Here is a 26,848-nt window from a genome sequence, read left to right on the forward strand (position 1 = left end):
CCCTGCTTAAAGCGGCTCTGGGGTTCAACCAGCCTCAAATAAGTGGGCACCTGGAAGGTAAAGAAGGCCGGAGCGTGGCGCTGTTCATACCACATCCAAAAATGTTCGAGATCGAGAATGTGTTATTTGTTATCTCCACTCCTTCGTGGCAAGATGCACTGAGCTCAGGGAACTTTACCCTTATATTTTTTTCAATCCTTGATTCACACAGTTCCGATTAGCTTACATGTGCACAAAGTAAACTTTTTTTAAAAAAATAATGTTTACAAATGAAACTCGTATCAACTTAATTTATCGGATTTATTTTATTAAATAATTTACAGAAATATGTATTGCACTGAATAAGGTTTGCAAAAATTGGAAGTTGGAAAAGAATAATGGGGGCACTCAGAGAAAATAAAAAGTGGAAGTCTACGATACAATGAAACTGTGTAATAATTACGAACTTAAGTTAATTTTGGGGGGACGGTGAGGGCTGAGGATCCGCTGCCGTAACTAGCTTAGAAATCCTCCTCCATGATGACGTTGGGCGGCACGCGAGCGATCGTCTCTCCCTGGGGGAAGGAGTCCAACCTGCGCTGCTGCATCCGGATGATTCCCCTTGACACCGACTCCGGCAAAGCCATGAAGCTGTCGAAGTCGGCGCTGGGTTGCTGCTCGGGCGGGGACGCCCTCTTGCGGAGGTAGTTGAAGCAGCATGCCCTGAAGTTGCGGGTCCCGCACGACGACGTGCACTCCCTGCCGCAGGAATCGCAGCTCAGGGCCACGGACCACGTGCAAGCATACCACAGCAAGATACCTGCAACGTAAGATTCTCTCGTTAGAAAGTAGTCTGGATGGTCGTTTGCAGCTGGAGAAATTAACTGGCAAAAAAATCTGACTGTCCTCTACCAACCCCTGCCTCTCTCCGTCTCAACATCTCGTGTGCTATTAGGCGAATAAAGAGGGAATATCCCCCTTTAGATACTGCATACACCTCGGTTGCAAAGTTTTAATATTCAGGTGGGATGCCATGCAAACACACACACACATGCACACGCCTCGGGTTCGAATCCCGCCCTAGGCATGGGTGTTTGTGAGTATCCATTCATCAATTTCATCATATCATCACTCATCCTCATCTTCGCTAATGGGGTCCCGGGTGGATGCACATAATTGTTCGGGTCCCACTTTAAACTACAGGTCCAGTCCCGATTAGCCTTACTGTGCATAAAGTGGACTTAAAATACAAACTCAATCTATCAATCATCTTCACTATTAGCCAGAAGTGGCAGAAATGCGAAGCAAAATAAACCAAATCAATAATAATAATAATAATAATATAATTTTTTAAAATAACAAGTTAACTTAAATTATAGGTCTATTCATAATAATATGTAAATTAATTAATATTATATTGCTATTCTTACATAAATGGGTAAAAATACATATAGAAGCACACATTTATTATCTAGCTTGCGTTTAGTTAAGATCGCCAATATTTATACAAAAGCAACTGTCGTGGCACATTGTGGCACAAGGAAATTGATGTCAAAAAGATGAAGAAGATTTGAATATTTATTGAATAGAGAAAGGGATATTAGATCCAGTTGACGAAAAGTAAAGGTCCTGTTTAATATGTTGTGCATATTATTGTATGTACCATGTACATAAATCTTCGTTTCTGCTGTCATTCAAAACCATATGATCCCAGTTTAATTCTTACTTTCCAGTATGTTCGGCGGAAATAGATAATCTTAGATTTTGCAACAAATGCTAAATAAGTATGGCCTTCAAGAATGTGGTCATTTTCCAACATGTGTGTATGCAACCCCTGATACAGTGGATACAGTAGATTCGCAGTTGCCACTGGCATTTACGCAGTGGTAGCGTCGTCGCCTTGTAATCAAGGGGTCCCGGGTTCGATACCCGGTGGAGGCACAAGTGGTTCGGATCCCACTTTAAACTGTAGGTCCAGTCCCAATTAGCCTTACTGTGCATAAAGTGGACTTAAAACAACATATCAAACAAACAAATCAAAGCCACTGGCATTTAATTATTTCTGTCAAGAAGCTTCAAAATTAGCAATATATAGGTGTGCATAGTATGGTAATAAATGAATAGTTTGAAGGACCTCAACCTGACTGTGTAAGCCGGCATGATATTGTTTCCACACTGTAATATCCATTTTTACTATCTTATCCCACAGAAAAATAAATGCTAGTGGCATCCGGAAAGTTGTGTTGCATTGTTGAATATACGTAGAATAGAAATTTCCGTTTCTCGAGGATTCGTGTCATAAAAAGCGATGCCTGGACTACAAAATAGGACTAAGAAAAGTTGATCGTCTTGAACTTGATGTTATTTACGCGCTGTGGAAGTTTGTTGTATAGCGATATCCTGCGTACACGCATCTGTATAGGTATGGTAGGTGTCGACATGAAAAATTTTCACAACATGAATAAAACGTCAACAGTGGATTGGGTTTCAAAACTCGGGGACAAGGTGCCAAAAAACTGGTGGGGGGGCAATGGCAGTTTACTTTTTCCTCGTAGATAACGTTTAGCATAATTCCGGGGCAAAGGGCAAAAAGTAAGGAGCAACTGCCCCCCCCCCAGAACGTCAATATGAACTTTACTGATTTATTCATACCCTATATCATACCGATCAGATAGTTCGTTCCATGAAGAATCTGAATGTTACATTCATTTCCTTAATAAATTAAATGTTCGGCGCATTCTCATGGAATGCGCAAGACTGGACTTTTTATCTTCCAGACACCTTATCGTTCAGTTTGGGAGGAAATAAATTCCACTCTACTAAAATAATGTAATTGTTGTTTCGGATATAAGACAAGAGTAACAGAGCCCCTACAATATCTAATAAGGCAAGAAGCTTAGATTGGCATGGGCCAAAGATCAGCTCACCACAACAATGGACGCTGCTCTTAATGATGACAATCACCCCGAAGAACATTTAAAGAATTTCACTTGTGGGTAATCGCGAAGATGAAGATCAGTGATATGATGACATTGATAAAGAGACACTCTCAAAGAACACCCAAGCAGGATTCGAACCTGGGCTGTGTTGACCACTCCGCCACAGAGGTCGGTTATGCGTCGCTACTGTATATAATGCATGTCACCAATTAAAAGTTTTAGACTAACAATTTCTCCAATAAATTATAAAGAAATGAATAAACATGAATAAATATGTTTTCTTGAGCACAAGCAACATTTTCTACGAAGCTATAAGCAGTGGGCCACCTTGAGAACAGATGTAACGGTTTTGTAATTATTAAAAAGAAAAGTTACAAGAAATTTTACAAAATATTTATATGGGCACACTCTCTCACATTCCCCTAAACCTTTCAAAAGGTTCATTGTCACAGCAACACAGGCCTTTGCATTTTCCTATCTTGGGTAAGATCAATCCGCCTGATGAGAGGGGATGACACTACCCTCTACAATATCCCCCACTCTTGTTACCTTACGTGCATGTTGTGTAGAGTTACGGACACTTCTGGTTTGTAACAATCCCGTTAACTTTCAATGGAATCGTTACAACCCAGAAGTGTCAAAGTCTGTACGTGCATATTCCACGCTTGTTCTCAGAATTCACTTATTCTGTATCTAAAAAAAAGTAGTGCGCGTGTCGATACATTTTTTTTTTTTTGATATTACTTACTACATAGTGCTAACGCTATTTATTTTATAAATCTAGAAGAAAACAAATTTCTGGGAAATATTTTGAATTCAAATTTACAGATAGCTTTTTGTGAAAACACGCAGAAAAATGGTTAAATGAAAGGTCTGGGGCAGGTTGTTGTGAGTTTATATTTTTAGGAACACTTTTATTGGACCACATGTCAGATATGTATTGTATGAAAAATGACTAATGAGAGTAACAATGAACATAAAGGTTTCGTGAGACAAACTCGTCTCGGAAGGTTCTGGATTCAAGTCTTGGCCAGGACATGAGAGTTCTATTCGACTATTCTTTAATCTATTTCATTTAATCTACTTCATTAAGTCATCATTCATCCTCGTTGTTGCAAATAGTCGAAACTTTTACACTGCCGATGTTTAGAATAGATGCTTACATAGACTGTACACGTATTTTTGCTAGTGTTGCAAGTTAGACATACCGCCCCTCCCCGCCACACACACACACACACACACAGACACACACAAACACAGGAAGTAAGCTGAAGTTGAGGATGGTGATTGAGTATGTCTCGGAACATACCGCGAATATTTTCGTGTACTCTTTCCTGTTGAGCAAGTATATACATATACAGAGTGGCCCAAACAAAATTATACCTAAACCTACATAAAGTTCAGTCAAGTCACGATCGAATTCACAGTCTTGAGGCTAAGTCTCGGTCTCGTTTTGAGTGAGAATGAGTAGATGAGCTTTGTCAAAAGGTTGTGACAACTAGTCCATCATTCCAATCCAGTAAAACCTATTCCAGCTGTTCGGATCTCACTTAGGGAGATTTCAGACCAATCTTAAAGACCGAAGAATCGAATGCTGGCTTTTTTGCCTCGCGGCAAGTCGTTTTCGATAATTCATCCCCTTTTGATGAACCGCTATGATACTCCAAATTCTAAAAAAAAATCCATCTCTTTGGAATTCCGTCAAGAGAATTCAAGTGAATTTTCGTGTGGTTTTCTTTCTCTAGATATTTCTGATGGTTTGTTGGCACCGTAAATATATTTTCTATCACAGACATTTAGACGACAGCTAAAGTAAACCACACGAAAATTCTTTTTTATGTTCAAAACAGATGCAGTTATTCATAATTTGGAATACAGATACAGTAGTTTTCGGAACGATATTGAATGTTCAAAATGACTTTGCTGGTGACGGCCAAAGGTCGAGCGTGGCCTTATGCATTGATTTTGATTGGTTCATTCTCATATGTCGCGTCGAGTTTCATTTCTGTGTGAAATCTCCTCCAGCCCCCATTAGAATAATATATGAATTAGCTTGACCTTAAGATACCATTAACTGGTCAATTATTAAAAGATCTGCTTTGGTTTGCATTTACGTTTATGCAATGACGCTTATTGCGAGTAGATTATGATCAGAGGCTGCGCCCCCTATTCAAAATCTATGTTGAAGCATCAATTCTTGCAGTGTCATATGTCGTAGTTACATTGAATGTTGTGTATTGTAGTGAGACCACTGTTAATGTATACAACAGCCAAGCATTGAAAGAGAAGCCGCATATATTTTCCTTCACTGTCGGCAATCTATAAAGATCAGAGCCCGTTGTCTTTTCTTTCGTCAGTATTGTTGTTAAGAATTGTTTCTTTTTTTGTTTTAAGCGGTCTGTTTGTGTTTTTCGATATTTGACTACAACTCAGTTAGCTCTTTTTTTGGCATTGTTGTTAAACGGTTTTATTGTCCGCCTACTTGCTGTTCCTCTTTTTTCCAAATCGCACTGGAACAAAAATGTTAGATGGTTTCAAGATATCATCATTTCATCATGCTGTGCTCGGGAAACTGTTTAATGCGAGTTTAGGGTGACCAGATATTTGTTGACCAAAAAGAGTATAGTCTATAGGTTGAAGGTGCGCAAAAATCCCGCGCGACTTCTTGACAGCCTAATTATCCTCGAAATTATGCAAAATTAAAACTTCCTTTTTATTTTACACTAATTTTGCACAAAAAAAACTATATTTTGTGACTACATAATATCTATTTTAATATTCTGATGCAATTCTTGAATATTCTAAAGCAAATTTCTTGGTGCATATAATTGGAGGAGAATATTTACACACCAATATTGATCAATATTTTGAACAAATTTTAATTATTGCAATTTTCAAGTATCTGTATCGGTATCGGTGGGAATCGGTAAGAGTATCGGCATCGGTATCAGTTCAAAGTGTATTGGCTCAGCCCTAATCCTTATCATTAAATTCCAATGAATTTGAAATATGTTTTGCTTGTTGATGGAATATGAAAATGACTCTTGAAATTGTTCATAGGAAATTCTTGAGTCAAGGAGTAAATACTTCAGTTTGTTGACATCTTGACGTTTTCCGTTCTGTGGATTTTAAGGCATTTTTACGCGTAAAATAATGAATGAAATTAAATAGCAAGGAAAAGAGTATATTTGGGGATTTTTGCAAATTGAAAAGAGTATAGAGTATATGAACCTCCAAAAGAGTATAATACTCTTAAAAAGAGTATGTCTGGTCACCCTATGCGAGTTGTATCGTGACGGGTAGTTTACCTGTTTGTACGTTCTGTATGTTCCACGTAACATGTTTAGTAAAGTACCATTTCAGACTTTGCCGAGGAGCCTGAAGTTCGCGAAGAAATGTTGCAGTTCGTTGATGGGGATAGTGAGGCAGAAGGGGATTTTATCGAACATCAAACTTTGTCCGAAATCTATTCATGGGGGTGTAAGGGGTCAAAAATTGAAGTAAAAAAAAAAGCAAGGCTAGCAGAATTTTAGAGTAGCATAACAAAATGGTACTCAACATGGAATTATTGTTCAACTGTTCATGTATTTCTTTTTTCTTCCAGACGGCCGAGGACACCTCAAGGGGGGAGGGGGGGCACAGAGAGGCAATTGCTGTCCTCGATTTCAAATTGTATACATTTAGTAAACTTTTTTCGTCATTTCGTAAAAGTTCAGAGCCGTCTCTATTAAATTAATATTGTTTTCAGTTTGCAATAATATGGATCTACAAATTTTCTTGCGAGCGAAGCGAACCGATATTATCATTCATTTCTGTAAAGCATTGTAAATTACCAGAGAGAGATGTGAGACCAAGTATGCACTTCAGAATGTTACTGCTAAGCAGTTTGGTCTTAAATGCATGAAAATTGTTTGGATGAAAAGAAGCGCGCACATTTGAGAAATGTATTTCATTTTTGCTGTTGGTTTGTTACGAAGCGGATGGGTTGATTATGTAATGCATTTAAATAATATATATACGTATATATACGAATATGTGTGTGTGTGTGTGTGTGTGTGTGTGTGTGTGTGTGTTAAAGAAACTTTGAATACGTACACAATCTAGTGTTAGCATGTTGCATATGCATGCTCTTATTTGTTACGTCGCTCCATGTTGCATATGTGTAAAACATATGTTGTACATGAACGTTATACAAGCCTTATGTACAAAAAAGATTTATATTCGTCATGCATTTTTTGTCTTTCAAAAATACAATTTGTGTGCTTGTTTATATAATTGCTAGCTAATGTGAAATTGAACGTGAGAAAAAATATTTCAAATCGTTTGTCCAACACAAATCCTTTAGCACCGACCTCTCCCCCTTTTTGCGTGATTTACGAGGATAATGACGTCTTTGATACTACTACTACTACTAATAATAATAATCATCATCATCATAATGTCATTATTATTATTATTATTGGCACGTTTATCTTGGTACTTGCCCCTCCCCAGACAAAAAATCGTGGTTGCGGCTCTGCATACATGCATATTTTATGCTTTCTTTATTTTCAAGATCGCACCCCCTAAATTTTATTCCGCACCCCCTCAGCACCCCCAGATGATTAATCCTGGCGCCGCCACTGATTATGATTATACCTTTGCGCACAATTCAAACCACTCAGATTTGTGTGAACCAATGATTCAATTCAACATTCCCTAAGTATTAAACACCCGGCGGAGGCACAAGTGGTTCGGATCCAACTTTAAACTGTAGGTCTAGTCCCGATTAGCCTTAATGTGCATAAAGTGGACTTTAAACACCAACTCAACTCAACTCAACCTAAGTATTAATTAATTCGAAAAGCTTGCAATCTCGCTATTTATCATTTTATTAATTTTTTACCTCTGTTGTGATCTGTCTGTTTTATTGCGAACATAAATAAACTAGGTTACAACCTTACAAACTCAGTGATTTTAGAACAGCTGTCTTCATGTATTAGGAGAAAACAAAGAAGGAAGATAAAGGATATATCAGAATACAGAACTTCAGTGTTCCATCACTTGAAAAATAAAATCGCTCTTTATAGAACTGCTGAGAAATAAAGCATTCACCAACAATCACAAGTATTATAATTAGCAAATTTTGTTTAATGTAAACATAAGGGCAACAGCGGTAACCACTACAATATTTGGAATCTCTCTCTTATTATATTGCATAACATTATAATATATTTATTTAAGCTTTTTTATATTTATGTATTTTATATTTCTATAAACAGATTCTACATACGTATCGATACTAGCATGTGTTGTGCCATGTTTAGTTGAAATGTGAATTAGATGTCGCGTTGCTTCGTTACTAAATACGGTTACTGAGATGTCTAGAAGCTTTGAAAACATTAATTAGCATGCCCCACATGTTGCTATCTTAAGTGTTCGTGGGTAGAGGCAATGGAAACTTATTGAAGGAACTTCATAGAATTTGCATGAAGATCCATGTACTCGAGGAGACCAGGTTTATCTAAGACGGCCGGTCTGTTTTAAGGGGAACAAAAAAATGGAGCACTCCGAAGGTAATGTTACATTCCGCCAAAAGATGGCAGGCAAGTCACGTGACACTGTAAAGCTCGCCGGCGTGAAATCAAAGGAAAGTGAACTTCTGCCTGGAAGTTTGAAAGACGCTTTCAAAGCTCACGGCAAGAACTTCGATATTAGCTGCCACACGTCTTGGCCACACACACACACGCTCACAAGATCTCTTAAAAGTCCAAGAATACACAAGATCACAGGAGAAGTTAGATTGCAACAGTGTCCACTTTGTCTCTCAGACAGCTAATTAGAATTTAACCGCGAGACAACTGGCGCGTGTTATTTTAGTGGGAAGTCTTTTGAGTGTAGGCGTCTCGACAAATTGTTGTCTTTGGTTTGTATGAAGCATCCAAGTTGAAATTCATCCGGGACTCTACCGTAGTTACTTGATACAAACATAAATAAAGTGTGTGTCATTAAAAAATAACACTTATACATGTTTTAATGAGACAAGCATTACAAGCACAATATTTGCAATCTTACGTTGCCATTTGTGAAAGGGCCACAGTCACAGTCATCTAGTGTTTCCAATGTAATGTCTGGCAGCTTATCGAACATCTTGACGATTCAGATTTCTGTTCCTTAGTCTGGAGTACAGGTGTCCAATAACACAATGTAAACATCATTACAATTGATAAAGAATTAATTTATATATTTCGTATACTAATCTAAGAGCAACAAGCAGAACATTTATAAGGTTAAAACCAAAAGTATAGGACACTTACACACACGGAAATTTACCTGCACTTTTTGCAGTGTTGGGGGAGGGGGAAAGGTAGATAATTTACAGTTCCATGCACACTGACATTTGCGCTCAGCAAGAACTTAAACGGGAGGGAAGATGTAGACTTCATGTTCGAATGTGTGCTGCGTTTCCTCACCAGACACTCGACAAAGTTGTTGATGGCTGCGCATTCAAGAAGATGCTCCTGATAATGAAACACTTACACGGTTTTTTGATTATGTTGTTGATCGATGGCTTGACCCTTATGTTAAGAAATATCTTTCTTTCTCACTAGTAACCATATTTGCGACAATTACATGAAACAGTAATTATGATTTAGTGAATTGCATCTAAGAGGGTGGTTTGTATCTTCAGTACACAGATATGGGTTGTTCGTATTAGGGGCTGTAGTGTAAATTTGGAGCCAAAATGACCATAAAATGGACCATTGTGTAAAATGTTATGGAGTGTTGAGGAAATTGGGGGGGAGAGGCTGTTAGGAGGGGGTATGAAGCGTATGGGATAAGTTACTGATTGGAAAGGTTCTTCATCTTGATATCGTCTGCTTTGTTAGCTTTGAAAGTTTGTCTGTTTGTGTGTTTTTCACATTCGACCGACACGTGTCGCTTAAGGCTTTCACCAATCGAACGGAGGCTTGTGCGACTTGTCACGCCGCTACAACATGAAACGTTGTTGTTGATTGGCTCGTTTCCAAACTCGGGGGGTTCTTGTATCGTTTCGATTTTCCAGATCTCATGCAATTAGGTCAAGATGATTAATGCACACACACACATATGCACACACCGCCTCGATATCCAAGGACGTTGAGTAATCGACTCGCATTTTCTTTGTTATTTACCCTCGCTTTTTGGCCCCTTTTGTTTAATCGCGACGAGATATGATTGGACGAAATTTACGAAGGGACACTCACAAAGAATACCTATGTCCACGCCGAAATTCAAACCGAAGAACCACACTGGCGCTTGGCCACAGAGAAGCCCGATCGACTCACGATCTCACTACTTAAAGTCCGGGGTTCAAGTATTGGGTATGGGTATTTTTTTGTGAGAACCTCCCAGGCAATCTCACTACATTATCAATCATCTTCATCGTTGCCATAACTGTACAGAAGAAGATAAGCGACGTAAAATAAGAAAATAGAAATATACCTACAGATACACAGATAGGGATTTCCATGCTATCTCATATGGCTAATAAACAGTCATAAGTATGTATGCACTTTACCGATGACAAGATTTACCCAAATGTAAAACCTGGTGCGACGAAAAGTCATAGAAAGGATTTGGAAGGGGAGGGGGTAGATTGCTAGCCGAAAGTTAACAGAAAATGAGAGAAATAATAGAGAGAAACTGCTATATTTGTATCACGTACGTGTCGCTAGCTTTGAATTACCGGGCGCGTGTGTAGAGGAGACTAGCTTATCATACAATATATCAAAATCAAATGTTTTCATAAAACATTTTCCTCAGGGATCCCCGCTTAAAAATTCAAATGCCTTTTGTTTATCTTATTTAATACGAAATTTGTCTGTGCATATTCTATAATATAATTTGCTACTTCTCCAAAAGTGATGAAGACCTGCCTATAATAAAGCGGACAGTAATAATAAGGAATTAGTTATCATTACCTGATACTAGGAGAGTTGTTCCATTCATTGTTGTGTTGGAATTTGATTTGTAGCCCCGTTGATAAAAGCTACCAGCTACCTGCAAAGAGAAGTACAACAGTAAGTTAATATTCACTAAAGTACATAATATATCTATCCTTTTCGGCTGTCTTTGCCACGTCCTCTCACGTGAACATCTACCAGCTTAGCACAGGGTAGAAACAATGAGATACCTCTGGGCACAAATCAGGGTGACTAACACTACGAATATATGGAAAGAAACAATAGATTTAACCCACTACGGAGGGTACAATTCGTAATATATTCTTGAATAACATGTACAAATACTAGATCACTTTGGAAATCTTTTCATACAATAATTTTTCTTCTATTTTATTTCTTATTAATTGCAACCAATCTTCTTCTTTGGACTTCTTCTTCTTGTAATTACTAAGGCTTCTTCTTCTTATAATTACTAAAGCATCTTCTTCTTTGGACTTCTTCTTCTTGTAATTAATAAGGCTTCTTCTTACTAAAGCATCTTCTTCTTTGGTCTTCTTCTTCTTGTAATTATTAAGGCTTCTTCTTCTTATAATTACAAAAGCATTTTCTTCTTATATTTACATCCTTATTTACAAATTCCTGATGCTACTTAAGTTTCTTCATCTATGTAATATCACCCTTTCCTTATTCTTTATTTACATCTTTTGGTTTGTTCATTGGTCTCTGCTAATGAACCCTTTAGATCCTGGCTGTATTGATTTTTACTTGTACGTGGATCATTATATACGCTTCCCTTTCTATCTTGTATATACTTCCTTATACAAATTGAAAGAAATATTAAGAAAATCTATCTCCCAGATAGACAAAGAGAAAGGGGTTAGTTAAAGATCGCCGCCTGGCCGGCGTTAACCTTAACTTGGAGCTGCAATAGATGCGCCTACCAAAAGTGCTTGGGTGCCTGCCGCGAAATGGCGCTACACCTGGGAAAAAAACAACCCAAAAACCTCACGAAACTCTCAGTTCGTGGGAACCGTAATAGACCCAGAATCGTAATTACAATTCGACTTCTTTACTTTTATATAATGATCACATATGCTATTACTGAATATTAATTACCCTTTCCACCTTATTTATATCCTGTTATTGTGCTAAGTTCATTTATTTCTTTCATTATAATTAGTATTAATATCTACAATCATTATTTCACCACATCAGCGCTTTCCTTTTTCTCTTTTTACAATTGCATACGTTTTCTTGAGTGCTGCCATCTCTGGCCCACTTTCTAAACTGCTTTATGCATCATCAAACATAAGCGTCGTTCTTTTTGCATGCTGTCATCTATGATCCTCTACCTCAAACACCAACAATGCAGTTTGTGTACGTGACATCTTGCTATCTTTAAATGAGCTGGATAATGTTGGGTGTATGTATGTGTGTATGTCATGTTAATTTTTCATGTGTTATTATTAGTATTAATATTTCGAGAAAGGATTGATTTGATTGATTTGATGTTTTAAGTCCACTTTATGCACAGTAAGGCTAATCGGGACTGGACCTACAGTTTAAAGTGGGATCCGAACCACTATGTGCCTCCACCGGGAATCGAACCCGGGACCCCTTGATTACAAGGCGACGACGCTACCACTGCGCCATCGGAGAGGCCTATTTCGAGAAAGGGAAGGGAAGCATCACTGAGATATGCTTATATCAATAATCAGATAGTATATTAACATATACGGGGAAATATTGTTATGGTGTTTTTGCTTCTATAATCAACTGAAGAAGCACCCACTGATTGTGGGTTTCATAGGCGCCGACTTCGAGAGGGAGAGGGGCTCAATGCATTCTCTGTCCCCAAAAATTCTCGTAGAGGGACAGATATATTATATGTATGTGTACATGTATAAAATATTGTTTATGCCAACTTCGCCCTCCAAAAAATTATTTTTAAGTTGGCGCCTTTAATAGGTCTAATGTTGTCAAAATGCGCGCATGTTACAGAGAAACTCTGGATTAAGCATTACAAACGTATTAGCCTATTTCTTATTATGTTCGAAAAATTAGGAGAAAACAAATAAAATAGAGTATCAATAAATATTTTGAGAATCCAATGAATTTAGTAAGTACAAATAAAATGCTCCCGTAGGCCTCCCCGATGGCGCATTGGTAGCGTCCTCGCCTTGTAATTGAGGGGTTCCGGGTTCGATACCCGGTGGAGCCACATAGTGTTTCGGATCCCACTTTAAAATGTAGGTCCAGTCCCGATTAGCCTTACTGTGCATAAAGTGGACTTAAAACACTAACTCAATCAATGAAGATGCTCTCATGCTAACTTGATGTTTAACTAATCAAGGCAACTTTCCTTTTCACTTTGAAACGAAATTTCGTCAGTTAACTTATTGCCGTCCTTATGTTTTGAGTAATCATTTCGAACAATGCATTCGCCAAAACTATCTTAAAATTCTTTAGTGGAATGCAAGAAAATGTTTTGATAGGTAGCAATTTTTTTCATCGCTTGAGATGGTTACAAATAGCTTCAGAACAATATCACGAGCTTCTTTCTACGCGATTTGATTTGAAAATTTTTAATCTTTGTTTTAGGAATATGTAAATATGTCTCACCATCGATCAGTTGCTGACATCGTTCCTACATTAGTTTCTTAATTCTGGCTTAAGTTCGTGTTTGTGTGTTCTTACGTTTTCCTATTGACAGATGACAAACACAGGCAGTGAAACCACCCGATCAGTGTTTTGATAAACACTTACAATAACAACAATACCCCAATACATCAGGTCTCAGGTGCAACCTTGATGCTGACAATCGCGTATCAAAAATGAAAAATGATTTTTTTTAAAAAAAAAAAGTTAATTTGCGATTTCAATGACAAGCCTTTGCTACGCATGTTCTTCACACCCTGGACACAGTTTTACACCTTCCTCTTCTGCCAATGACAAAGATTAACGAACCGCAACTTGAAACATTAACTTATCAATGTTTGTTTAAGGTTTGTTCTTACTCAACACTCGCTTGCCTCTAAACAGGTGGTCCATGAAATGCAGTGGCAGAAGTTAGGGTGAGTACTGCCGTACTATTGGTCCGTAAGATGAGAGTCCACATTTATTTCTACGTTGATTGCATGAAAATCTCTTGATTTTTGTAGCTTAAAACAGTTTATACGTATTGCGTACGAGTCATTCCATGCGAAATCAACACAGCCCCCAACCTGACTATCACCGATTTTCATGAAATTTGGTGAGTTGAAACTATGCATGGAACTTAGTAACTATGGAAATTTTGAGTTTCGTTTGTCTTGTAATTGTTAAATTATTCAAGGTCAAAGTTCGCATAAATTGCTCTTTTTGAGCCCTCTTAGCTGTACTAAATGTGCTGTAACTCCGCCTCTATTTTGCCTAGAAAGATGAAATAAAGCTTATTGTACAGGGAATGAAACAATCTTTCCAGTGATATATAAAAAGCCTACCTTTGGATAAGAATATAATTTTGTCACGTGACTTTTGATTCTTGATATGCATTATGTAGCCTACAGTAACGACGAATAGCCGACTACCGTGGAGGAGTGGTTAGTATAGCTCCTACGACGTCAGAGGGTCCCAGGTTCGAATCCTACCATTGGTATGGGTGTTCATTGTGAGTGTCCCTTCATCAATTTCATCATATCATCACTCATTCTCATCTTCGCGATTAGCCAAAAGTGCCAGAGAAGTGAAGTTAAATATAAACTAAATCAGCCATGGGCCACCTTAGGAACTCGCTTCTGGACCATATTTTTTAAAACAAAAATATGTATCGTTGCTTTGACACAAAAAAACATTTTAACAATGTAACTTCATGATCAAAGGACTTTCAAAATAAGTATAATATAAGAATATTCGTTAATTTCAACGGATGTACGAACTCACATTTCTGACTTACCTGAATATAACAACGACTACTGCTCGCTCCCCAACACAATAACTTACATAAAATAGCTGCTGGCGGCCCGAGACACTTGGTTTTCTGCATGGTGCACCTGAGGGGGACTGGGAATATTAATGTAGTGCCATTTGTTAGCTCTGTTAGATACTAATATGATTTTCGTAAAGTGGGCCACCTTGGGACCACGGGCTACCTTTGGCTCACCTACCTTATGCAATATCGATCTTAACAATTCCAGCACCTTCCGAAAAAAATCCTGCGTATGCCAGTGGTTAGTATAAATGCTGTAATAGGTGGAGGAACAAACAACATAATGCCTTCACCAGGTTTCGAACTTGGGAACCAAGGGACCACAGTCTCGAAGGTTAGAGCAATTCAGATATTAGCAGGGGCGGCGCCAGAAATTTTTGATCGGGTGGGCAGAAGCTCCTTATTGATAGATTAGGGTGGGCAGTATAAATGTAAGACCATATATAGTATATACGTATGTGTATGTAAGACGTATGTATCACCTCTCTATTACACTCCCGATTTTCCTCTTACTTCTTTTCCCTTTCCTTGTTTTCCTCTTTATTCTTTTCTAATCTATTTTCGCATCTTGTTCCATTTCCTTTCGCTTTGTCTCTGAATGACACAATTATTTCAAGTAAGTGTTTACCAATGTGCAGCCATACCCCAGCCATACATTCTAATCACATTCTTTCATGCATGTTTTAATACAGTGAAACAAATGTGAATTAGGTTTAAGCTTGTGTTGCAAATACAAGGCACATACTTGATTTTATGTATTCGGCGACAATGATAGAAAGTGCGACGGTAGATAATCGTGAAGTTTCTCGTAATTTAAATACATGTTCCTGAGCATAGTATTTTCATCGTATGCGTTTTTCACTGAAAAAGTTTTCTTACTCCTTAGGGGTCACTTTTCTTAGCTGACAAGATTTGTACAACTGAGAAATCTATCTGAATGTTTGTAGTAGCGGCGATTGGGTGCCAACATTTGAGGGGCAAGGACAATATACTTTTTCTTGGTAGAAAAGGCTTAGCATAAAGAGGCCATAGTGCGGGGGCAAAAAGTGGCAATATGTGGCGGGGGGAACTGCATCCCCCACTTCCCGGTCCTCCTAATCACCGCCACTGAATGTTTGGATTAAAATGAACGTCTTATTGGGAATGATTTAAAACATACACGGAAATCAAATTCTTTGTTCATTGTCCATGAAGTATTCCTAGGCTAATGAAAGGCTATTTTGACAGAATATCACTCACAAACAAGTAAGATCGAAAAATCTGTTCAGAATTGAAGAGATTATTAGCTAAGTTGCTAATAATTTTCTGAACTGTCATGTTACTAATGCGGGAGAAGCAATACACGAATGGTTTGTTACATGAACATATTTTTTGAGGTAACAAAATGATTTAGGACACAAGAAATTCATCGAAGTTGATCACCGTGCCAGTAATAATTCATCTATTTTTCATAATGATTTGGGTTGCATGGCATGACCATTTCGAACACACTAGAATGTCAACCTCAATCCTGTGCAGCACACCCTGGAAACTTGATTCTTTCAGGCAACGAGTCCCTGGCGCTTGGAACCACTGTCAAAGTAATAATTTATGAGGGTTTGTATTTTGAGTGTCAGCTTGTGTTTGTTTTCGCCCCTTCGTAACTTTAAATCTAATCACCATTGAACTTTATCGTCGTCATTATCAAAATTAGCAGAAAAATGACTTTAACCTTAAAACAGCCAATGGGTCATATATGACCCATAGAAAGTATGGGCGAAAACAGCCAATGGGTCATATATGACTCATGGTGCCGATTACAACATTCACGTGCTTTTAGGACCTTCATACTTGTATGTGAGGTTGTAAACGCTGACAGATGTCGAGATAAGACATTGAAATGTCATGTGGAAGAAAACAAACCCCCTCCCCCTTTCTCTAATATGCAAATTAGCTATTTTTAGCCAAAATGCAAATTGTACATATTGAGTAGTGTGTTTGGTACTATTACTGGGTCGATAAATGATGAGCCCCCCTCAGGCAGATTTGGCTACACTTAAAACTAACTCAAGATGTGCATATGAGCTTATTGCTCAAGTGTGGTACTCTGTCTAACCCAAGATTTTTGTAAAAATGCCCTCGGGAATTTCCCGTGAAATGATGAGCCCCCTCAGATTGATTTGCCTACACTTACAAAAGCCACATCTGTGAGATTGTTGTCCATAAGCTTGTCAAAAATATGCCCCTCTTGATATTGTTTTTGCTACACTTAAAACTAAGCCAAAAATGCTCATAAAACCCACACCCACACCCACACATATTTACTTCCGGTCCACTTCAACGTATGTTGAAACGTTTATATAGGAACAATGGGCATTGATTGCCACTTTTCAAATCACAATGACCTATGGGTTGCAAACATGCTTTTAGATTGCTGTATAATTGTAAATATTGTTTATTTTACAGCCTATTCTGTTAAGGCAGTCAAACCCTGTCAGAACAAACAGCAATCAAACATGTAACATTACAGAGTGAGCATGTAGAGTGGCACAGAGTGCATTCAAACCTGTAGAATAAACAATACAGAATAAACAGCAGTCAAATATGTAGAGTGAATAGCAGTTAAACCCATGTCAGGATTAACAGCATTCAAACCCTGTCAGGATAAATATTTAAATATGTATGTATTTATAAATTAACACAAGTATTAATATGTATTTCCTGTTCAACAGGTACAGCAAGCAGCCCTGAGTATCTCAGCAGGTTCATAGAAGGCATAGACAGCAGACAAGGTAATATGAGATTATTGTTGAAACAACAGAACTTTGTACCTGTCAAATATTTTATATGCTAGGAACAATATTAGCTTATAGAAGGAGTGGCATATGTGTGTTTTATCTTTGCATGGATAATTCTGCTACAGGATTTTTTGAAAGAAGATGCATTTCAAAATACATAAAATCCAAGTCACTTGTTGATGATTTCAAGCTTAGATTCTCTGGCCTATCTGAGTATGACCTGTTTGCTGTACAGAATGAAACTGAAATGCAGTGAGTGCTTATGAGTGACAAGATTTTCCAGTACCTGTGCCTGAAACTGCTTAGCAGGTTTGAAAAATTTGTATACAACAGGTGCAGGAGAATTGTTGGATTTTTTATCAATTTTTACACAGATGAATATTATTATTACTGCATGTTGAAATTGTTTGATAATTACTGGTTCAACAATTGCTATGAATTGTTTGCAGAGTATAGGATGTATACAATTTCAGATCAGAGTTCAAATTGGAGGCATTACAAATTTTCAAATAAAATTATTGACTAGAAATTAATAGATGAGAATATTGAATTTGTTACAACAGATAATGGACACTTGTACAGCAGGGAAGATTTTAAGCAAAACCTTGTCTGGTACTCCCAGTATACACACCTGAATGAGCTTATTATGTATTTCCTAAGGCAAAGATTTAGGGATTGCACCTATGATTGTATTGTTGAATCTCTAGATGAGAACAACCTGAATGATACATGCAGCTGTGGTAAACAATTATCCAGTCTGTCAGTGTAATTTTTTACATGTATTTCAGCAGTGGTCAAGTGAGCATCAATCTAGTGCTGCAACAGCCCTGAGCATCTAAGCAGGCAAACAGGACAGAGACAACAAGCAAGGTAATTGAGATTATTTTTATTGAAACAGAGCTCTGTGCTAGAAACAATCTCAACCTAGGGCAGGCAAGCAGGGGTGTTTATGTAAATTGCACATGTATCTTGTTTTCTATTAGAATTATATGGAATTACCTGATACAGGATTTTTTGAAAGAAGATGCATTTCAAAATACATAAAATCCAAGTCACTTGTTGATGATTTCAAGCTTAGATTCTCTGGCCTATCTGAGTATGACCTGTTTGCTGTACAGAATGAAACTGAAATGCAGTGGGTGCTTATCAGTGACAGGATTTTCCAGTACTTGTGTCTTAAGATGTTTAGCAAGTTTGAAAGGCTTGCATACAACAGGTACAGGATAATTGTTGGGTTTTTTGTTAATTTTTACACAGAAAAGTGCCATTACTATTCCATGTTGAGATTGTATGACAATTATTGGTTCAACAATTGCTATGAATTGCATGCAGAGTATAAGATGTACATGATTGCAGGTCAGAGTTCAAATTGGAAGCATTACAAATATTTAAATAAAATTAACAGGAAATTGATGGATAAGAGTGTTGAATTTGTCACCACAGATGATGGGAACTTGTACAGTGGTGAAGATTTTAATCCAGATCTTGTCAGGTGCCCAGAGCATACACACACAAGTGAGATTGTTATGTATTTTCTGAGACAAAAATTTAGGGGTTGTAATTATAAGTGTGTTGTTGAATCACTAGATGAGATCAACTACACATGCAACTGTGGGAAACAATTATACAGTCTGCCTGTGTGATAATACATACATTAAATTTTTAAAGCAAAATATGTATTTCAGATACAAGGATCTGGCAATAAGCAGTGAGCACCAATCTGCAACAGCCCCGAGTGACAGAAAACATCAAGCAAGGTAATTGAGATTATTTTTGTTGAAATAGAGCTCTGTAACTGTTAAATATTTGCTGCAAACAATCTCAAAGGATAGACAGGGGTGTTTAAATTATATGGAATTACCTGATACAGGATTTTTTGAGAGAAGATGTATTTCAAAATACATAAAATCCAAGTCACTTGTTGATGATTTCAAGCTTAGGTTCTCTAGCCTGTCTGAATATAACCTGTTTGCTGTGCAGAATGAAACTGAAATGCACTGGGTGCTTATAAGTGACAGGATTTTTCAATACCTGTGCCTCAAGCTCCTTAGCAGGTTTGAGAGGTTTGTATACAATAGATGTAGGAGGATTGTTGGATTTTTTGTTAATTTTTATACAGAGCAGTATTATTACTATTGCATGTTGAGATTGTATAACAGTCACTGGTTCAACAATTGCTATGAATTCTGTTTTGAGTACAGGCTGCACATAATTGCATCTCAGAGTTTAAATTGGAGGCATTTTAAATTTTTAAATAAAATGATTAATATGCAATTGGAGCATAGCAGTATTGAATTTATCACCACAGATGAGGGAAATTTGTTTAGTGGGGTGGATTTTGATCCTGATAGGGTTGAGTACTCAAAGCACACATACCTGAATGAGCTTGTTATGTATTTCCTGATGCAGAAATTTAGGAATTGTGACCATGAGTGTCTTTCCCTGTCACTAGAGGAGAATAATTGGAGTGATGTATGTAACTGTGGAAAACAATTATCTAACCTGCCAATAATACATACATAGGGTTGGAACAAAGATTTTTGAAGCCAAACAGACATCATGTATTTAGGGCACAAAGGTTTGGAAATAAACAGGGAGTATCAGCAGCAGAGTAATGATGTGCTTAAGAAGAGTATCCATCATGCCCTCAAAAAATTGCAGCATTGTATCTTTGAGTGTGTTGTTGTCCTGGAGGGATAGTTATATGTGCCTAAAACACAGAACAATTTTAGTCATGCACCTGTTCCTATAGATTTGTTACCCAGTATTGTTCACACTATACAATAATGTTTTTTGACAGGAGGAATCTTTCAAGATACATAAAATCAGAGTCACTTTTGAGGGATTTCAGGCTTGTGTTCTCTGACTTGTCGGAATATGATCTGTTTGCTGTAAGAAATGAAACTGAGTTCAGGTGGATGCTTGACAGTGAGATATCAGAGAAACAAAATTATTGATTTTTTTCAAAATTTGAGTATGTTGTTCAGTGGGCCATGCCGAGTCACCCCCAGAAATATAAGCAGCCCAGAATCAAATTAGTGATATCACACAGAATAAGGCAAACATGGCCTTCAAAACTGTAGACCCGCACTGAGAATATCCTGTTTCAGGATTAACAGGGGCAGTAGCAACAATCCCTTTCCACATCCCTATATTGGGGTGGTTCAACATTCTTGTAATATTCCATCCCTGGGTTTATAATTCACCTGGGTTTATAACATTCACCTGCTCTCAGAACAACATCCGCTGGGTAGGTAAAATTTTTGAATATGTTCTGATTGAACATGTGACCCTCAACAACAGGGTGGGACGAGTTGTGATAGAACACAAATCCCTCTATTTGATTTATGTGTGGGAATAAAAGGTGACTTCTGTGACTCTATCCCTGCCCAAAAATCATCAGTCAGGTGCACTACTCGGCCTTTAATTGTGTTCTTGAACACAGCCTCACTTAATACATCAAGGGTTCTCATGTAGGGTCTCAAAAACAATCCTGTTGTTAGATTGTAGATGTCATAGACATAGACCTCTGATCTCTTAGGTATGTAAGATATCAACAATAAAAATAAAACAGCTGTATATCTCTGCCCTGCAATGCCCTTGCCAGGCTTTAGTCTGTATGCAGAAACAGGCAAGATACCTATATGGGCATATAAAATCTTGCAATCAATTTTTTGAAGCCTATACCTAATAATAGCATCACAACATAATTCTGACAGACATACAGACATTAACAGTCTAACAGATGTAGGTATGGAGGTTAATCCAGAGGACACTGTTGCCACTGTGAAGCAGAAAATACAAAACTGAAACTGTGTTTGCTGTTAAGTGCCCAGTGAAACTCTGGCAAACACATCATACTCTGACAGGGTTGAGAATCTAATTTTGAAATCCTCAATATTTTGCAATACCTCTTGACATTTTTACACAGTGTGTCCTAGGAATATGTGAATATTGCTCCTGTCTAGAAAATTACACACAAGAGGTCTCATAACAGGATCACAAGTTTTAATTTTTTGACTAAGCAGATACAACAAAACCTCATTCATATTAACAATTCTCCTGTTGTAGAAATTTTGCCTGGCAACAAAATCCAACCCAGAATACACCATTCCTGTGTTTGTAGTTATAAACTCAAATGTATCAAAACAACCCATAACAATATCACAATTGAAATGTTTCCAGTTTGAAGTCTGGTCAAAAAGCATATAAAAATTGTACAGTGCTGTGAAATTTGTGGTTGTGAACCAGTAATTGATCCTAAAGAAATTATAGAAACTGACAAAAAATGCAACAATTCTCCTGTGTATAAGATATGCAATTTTTTTCATAATCACCAAGGCACCCCAGGTTCATGTATCTAAACTCATGCTCACTGTCAAGCATCCACCTGAACTCAGTTTCATTTCTTACAGCAAACAGATCATATTCCGACAAGTCAGAGAACACAAGCCTGAAATCCCTCAAAAGTGACTCTGATTTTATGTATCTTGAAAGATTCCTCCTGTCAAAAAACATTATTGTATAGTGTGAACAATACTGGGTAACAAATCTGTCAATTGACACGTTTTGTATTCTGTGTGCACTGCTAATTGTTTAATACGTGTAGAATTAGAGGATTTATCCATGAATATTTTCAAACTTGCTCTAAAATCCTATTTAAGATTTCTAAATCTCTAAAAATACTAGCTATATCTGTACGTATTTTTTGCAATGAGTCTAATGGCGGATATTCGCAGTTGTTATAGAGTAGTTTTAAAATTTGAGGTTCAAAAGAGAATGAAAAAATTGTATTCAGTATGTTAGGTCCCTTATCGGATTCTAGGGGTACGGGGCGGACCACCTCATCCCCGATTTCGAGACCTCTGTCGGTCCACTTTCGTTTATAGTTACGTAGACTTCGTGTATCAAATTAGATGGCCATGCCCGGTGTGGGCTGAGTCATAGAATGACTAATATAAATAGTTGTCAGACAGTTGCATCAACACGTTTAAACTTTACTAATAAGACAGTGTTCCGTTACTTCGTTGATTTTTAGTTTTCAGTCGATTGCTGTAGTATGTTATAAAACATGAACAAAATTTAATGTAATTACATTTTATAATTTGCGTTTACAGTTTAATGCTGGAACTTAACCATTGTCATGATTAAACAAATTTCATTAATAATAACAACGTAAAATATCAACAATTTACAATCTATTTTCTCTCATGCAAAGTACAAGTAAACAAGTTCTAAAATATGTGCACAAAAATTCAATGTTGGAATTGAACGGATGATAGGGAATCCCATCTTATATTATCTTTACCACACAGGCTGTATATTTCTACATTTATTTCCAACTGTGGGGGGAAAGATCATCGCCTATGATAGTATATGTACCTTAATAGTTTTTTTCTTTATACAGTACTTTAAAAAACGTGAGACGAGACCGAGAAATAGACATCCATTTTCTACTCGAGGCGAGGTAAAAAGACTGCGAAGTTTTTGAATTATCTCCTTTTCCATTCCATCTCGACATTTTGTCGTCCGATTCGAACACTGTACCGGGTTGCATAGTGGTTCGGATCCAACTTTAAGCTGTAGGTCCAGTGCCGATTAGCCCACCTGTGCATAAAGTGGGCTTAAAGCAACAATTCAAATTCGAATACGAACACTGTCCAAATTGTCCATCATATTCATGCAATTTTGTCTTGTGGAACATGAGGTTCAAGAATTCAAGTTAAGCCGTCAAAACAGCAGAGCTAGAAATAACGGAACAAACAGAACAAAACAGAACGAAAAGATCTCGTGTGTGCTCAAAGATTGTAAACGAATGAAGGGAACGAAGGGAATGATTGTAGTACATTCACGAATACTTCTGGGTTGTAAGGATAAGGATTGAATTGACTTTCACGAGAATTGTTACAACCCAAAATTGTCCCGTGGTTTTCGGAGTGCATTGTGTTAATATCTGCACCGAACAAACAGTGGCGCAAAATGCATGAAAGCTACGACAACTTTTATCTGCATTAATAACGTAAATTTCTAGTTTCTTCAAAATTCGATACTTACACTCCGAATTTGTCTCGAGCTGGACTTTCTGTTTGAAAACCTAAAGTAGTATTCTGCAAAATATTAAGGTAAATGCAAAACGATAACAATTCTGGCAAAGTAATTGATACTTGTACATAATTTCAACAATAAAGGCAGCCATCTTCGACACATTAAAAGTGCTATGCTAGTTTCAGTTATGCTCGAAGTTTCCTTTTTTCTTCTCTTTTTCCACTTTGAAAAACTTCCAATAACTTATGGCTATTAAATGCTGTGTTTTCGCATTTTTATGCAGAACAGAAATGCTAACTAATGAATTTTACATTCAACAGAATGTTGGAGTACCAAGTCTCTTCTTGGTAGGCTATCGTTCCCCTCCAACCAATGCTTACCGTTGTCCCTATAGCTAATGTAAGTTTTGGGCCGGAATTTCCTGTTTATAAAGGTTTGTCGCAGCTGTCTCATAAGTTGTTTCTAAAATTATTGGTCCCATTTTTTCTGAAAAATGTTCTTTATTGTCAATCTGCAGTCCTTCTAGCCGACACACAGTCAAAGTTTGTTTCAAGATCATTTTATGCCTAGGTAGGCTAATCGGTACTGGATCTACAGCTTAAAGTGGAATCTTAGTCACTGTGCAATGTGCCTCCACCGGATTTCTATGCCGGGACCCATTTGTTACGACGTTACCACTATGCTATCGGGGAGGCATGCGGTGACTGGAGTATAAGAGTGGATGAAAGTGACAGGCTTGGCTACGAACGTTTACATCTTCATTAGTTATTTCTGTGGCTTTGCACGTTAATGCAAATTGCCATGCAGAAACGTCAAAAAATGGTGTTTCCTTAATTTGCTCGCTATCATTGCACGAACTACCGAGTGTTTCGAAAGTCACGCGAGCCTAATTTTGATCGTTTACAACAAGAAAACTCTACGAGATATTTACACCGGTTTACTATCGGAAGACTCACCCATTCGAATATTTTAAAATATTTTTCAGTTGTCAGTTTACTCCAGTTAATCGGCCAGCTCAGTCTCGATCTCGTTTCGATTTTTTGAAGGCCGTCTCGGCCTCGAATTTCGCAATGGCGCAACCACAGGAGGGCAGGGGGCATTGCCCCCCAACCTTGGTCGGAAATGAGTTTTAGGGGGGCAAACATTGACGGCCAGGTGTACCTGCAGGGGGCAATTACCGCCCACAACTTTAAATTGTATGCAAATAAAAATACTTTTCGTAAAATTTTCTTGCTCGCTTCGCTCACAATACCTGTTTTTCTTACTCTTATCAAGTTCAGGACCGTAGCTAGGGGACAGTGGGAGACATCCCTGGGTGCCGAACAATCTAAATGAAAATAAGTTATAAAATTGATTGATTGATTTTTTTAAGTCTACGTTATGCACAGAAAGGCTAGTTGAGACTGGGCCTATAGGTTAATGTGGGTTCCGAACCACTATGTCCCTCCACCGGGTATCGAACCCGGGACCCCTTGATCACAAGGCAACGATGTTACCACTACACCGTCGGGGAGGTACAAAAGTTGTAAATGATATAGATGCCATGGCGTTCCGTGAAATTATTTGCGCACTATTAAATTAATATTGATTTTAGCCTGCAAAAATATTGGTTGCAAAAATTGTGTTGCTCGCTTCGCTCGCAATTATTCTTTCTTGGCTGTAATGCATTGTAAATCACCAGACAGAGAAATAAGACTAGTCTTAATTGATTTTGTTTTAAATGCATGAACAATTGTTTTGAGGAAAGGGAGCTTGCCTATTTGAGAGACAATTTATGTAATTTTTGCTGTTGGTTTCTTGTGAGATTGATGAATTAGTTGTGTAATGTATTTAAATACTATATGCTGTAGGCTATATAATATTTATTAAAGAAACTTTGAATATGTACACAATTTAGTGTCCACGTCACTCCACGTTGCATATATGTGAAACATATATCGTGCATGAAAGTTATGTTAATGTAAAAAATAATTATATTTGGAATGCATTTATCAAGCATTTTCTGTCTTTCAAAAATAGTTTATGTACTTGTTTTCCGTTATTAATGTGAAATGGAACGTTTTAAAAAAAAATCAAATCGTTTGTTCGAACACAAATGCTTTAGCACAAACTTTACCCCCTTTTTGTGTAATTTACGAGGATAATAACGTCTTTGATACTACCGCTACTAATATTAATAATAATGTTGGTCCTGGGTTCGAATCCCGGCTTGGGCATGGATGTTTGCGAGTATCCATTCATCATTTTCATCATGCCATCACTCATCCCCATCTTCGCAAATTAGCCAAAAGTGGCACGAAGCGAAGTAGAATAAAGCAAATCAATAATAACAATAAAAAATGTTATAAAAACATTAGTCAACATTATTATTATTAACATTATTATTATTAAAATTATTATTATTATTATTATTGGTACGTTTATCCTGGTACTTGCCCCCCCCAGACAAAAAATCGTGGTTGCGCCTCTGATTTCGAGACGAGATCAAGACTTCTCTCGCTACCACAACCAGTTCAGTATCGACATGGACCTACAACAATAAATAAGCAAGAAATCAAAATTAGACCAAATGAGTAAGTGTAATTGGCGCATTATAAAAAAAGAGCCGGCCTGCGTGGCGGAGAGGTTAGCACAGCGCTCTACGACGCCAGGGGTCCCTCGTTCGACTCACGGCCTGGGGGTGAGTGTTCTTTGTAAGTGCCATTTGATCAGTCATCATATCACCACTCATCTTCGTCGTTGCGATTAGACAAAAGTGGCAGAAAAACTACGCTAAATAAGAAATCAAATCAATAACTATAAATAAAAATATAAGAGCCACCTTACGTACATACGTAGTGTAGTAAAAGAGTATTGATATATCACGAAGTGTTAAGACTAGTCCGGACGAAGACGGACTGACACATTTAACTTTCAAGTAACCTACCGCGAAATAAATTGAACTATGTATCAGATGCCCGATATAATTTTTCCTTCAAAGACTCAAATGCTATTCTATAACATAAAAATCTTTTGCTGTACTCAAACACAATGTAATTACAAATGAAAGCTTACTGAAGTGGCTAAGGGAACAGGAACGAGGCCTACAGATAGCAGAAACAACACATATCGATACTTAAGAGCGATATTACAAATTTAAGGCGACAACGAGCGCATCGAAACTTACCGCACTTCGGCTAGATGTCGCTGGTGGCTAGCTGAGACTATATCTTGCGT

General features: G+C 37.5%; 1 protein-coding gene across 3 annotated transcripts; it reads right to left on the reverse strand.

Annotated features, from left to right (window-relative positions):
* Positions 1-283: 283 nt before the first annotated feature.
* On the reverse strand, positions 284-26,848 carry Trissin (trissin). Of its 3 annotated transcripts, none has more exons than XM_083125730.1 (3): positions 26,799-26,848; positions 10,862-10,940; positions 284-799 (listed from the first exon to the last, which is right to left on the reverse strand). In XM_083125730.1, exons 2-3 carry the CDS (start codon positions 10,887-10,889, stop codon positions 501-503), a joined length of 327 nt encoding a protein of 108 aa, XP_082981856.1. In that variant the 5' UTR covers positions 10,890-10,940; positions 26,799-26,848; the 3' UTR covers positions 284-500. The 3 variants fall into 3 exon arrangements, with proteins under 3 accessions (XP_082981856.1, XP_082981860.1, XP_082981867.1); XM_083125734.1 differs by lacking the exon at positions 26,799-26,848 and adding an exon at positions 13,876-14,102; XM_083125741.1 differs by lacking the exon at positions 26,799-26,848 and adding an exon at positions 13,861-14,102.

This window comes from Lepisma saccharinum, chromosome 1 (assembly GCF_977018435.1).
Source record: "Lepisma saccharinum chromosome 1, izLepSacc3.1, whole genome shotgun sequence".
NCBI classification, from domain to species: Eukaryota; Metazoa; Arthropoda; class Insecta; order Zygentoma; family Lepismatidae; genus Lepisma; species Lepisma saccharinum.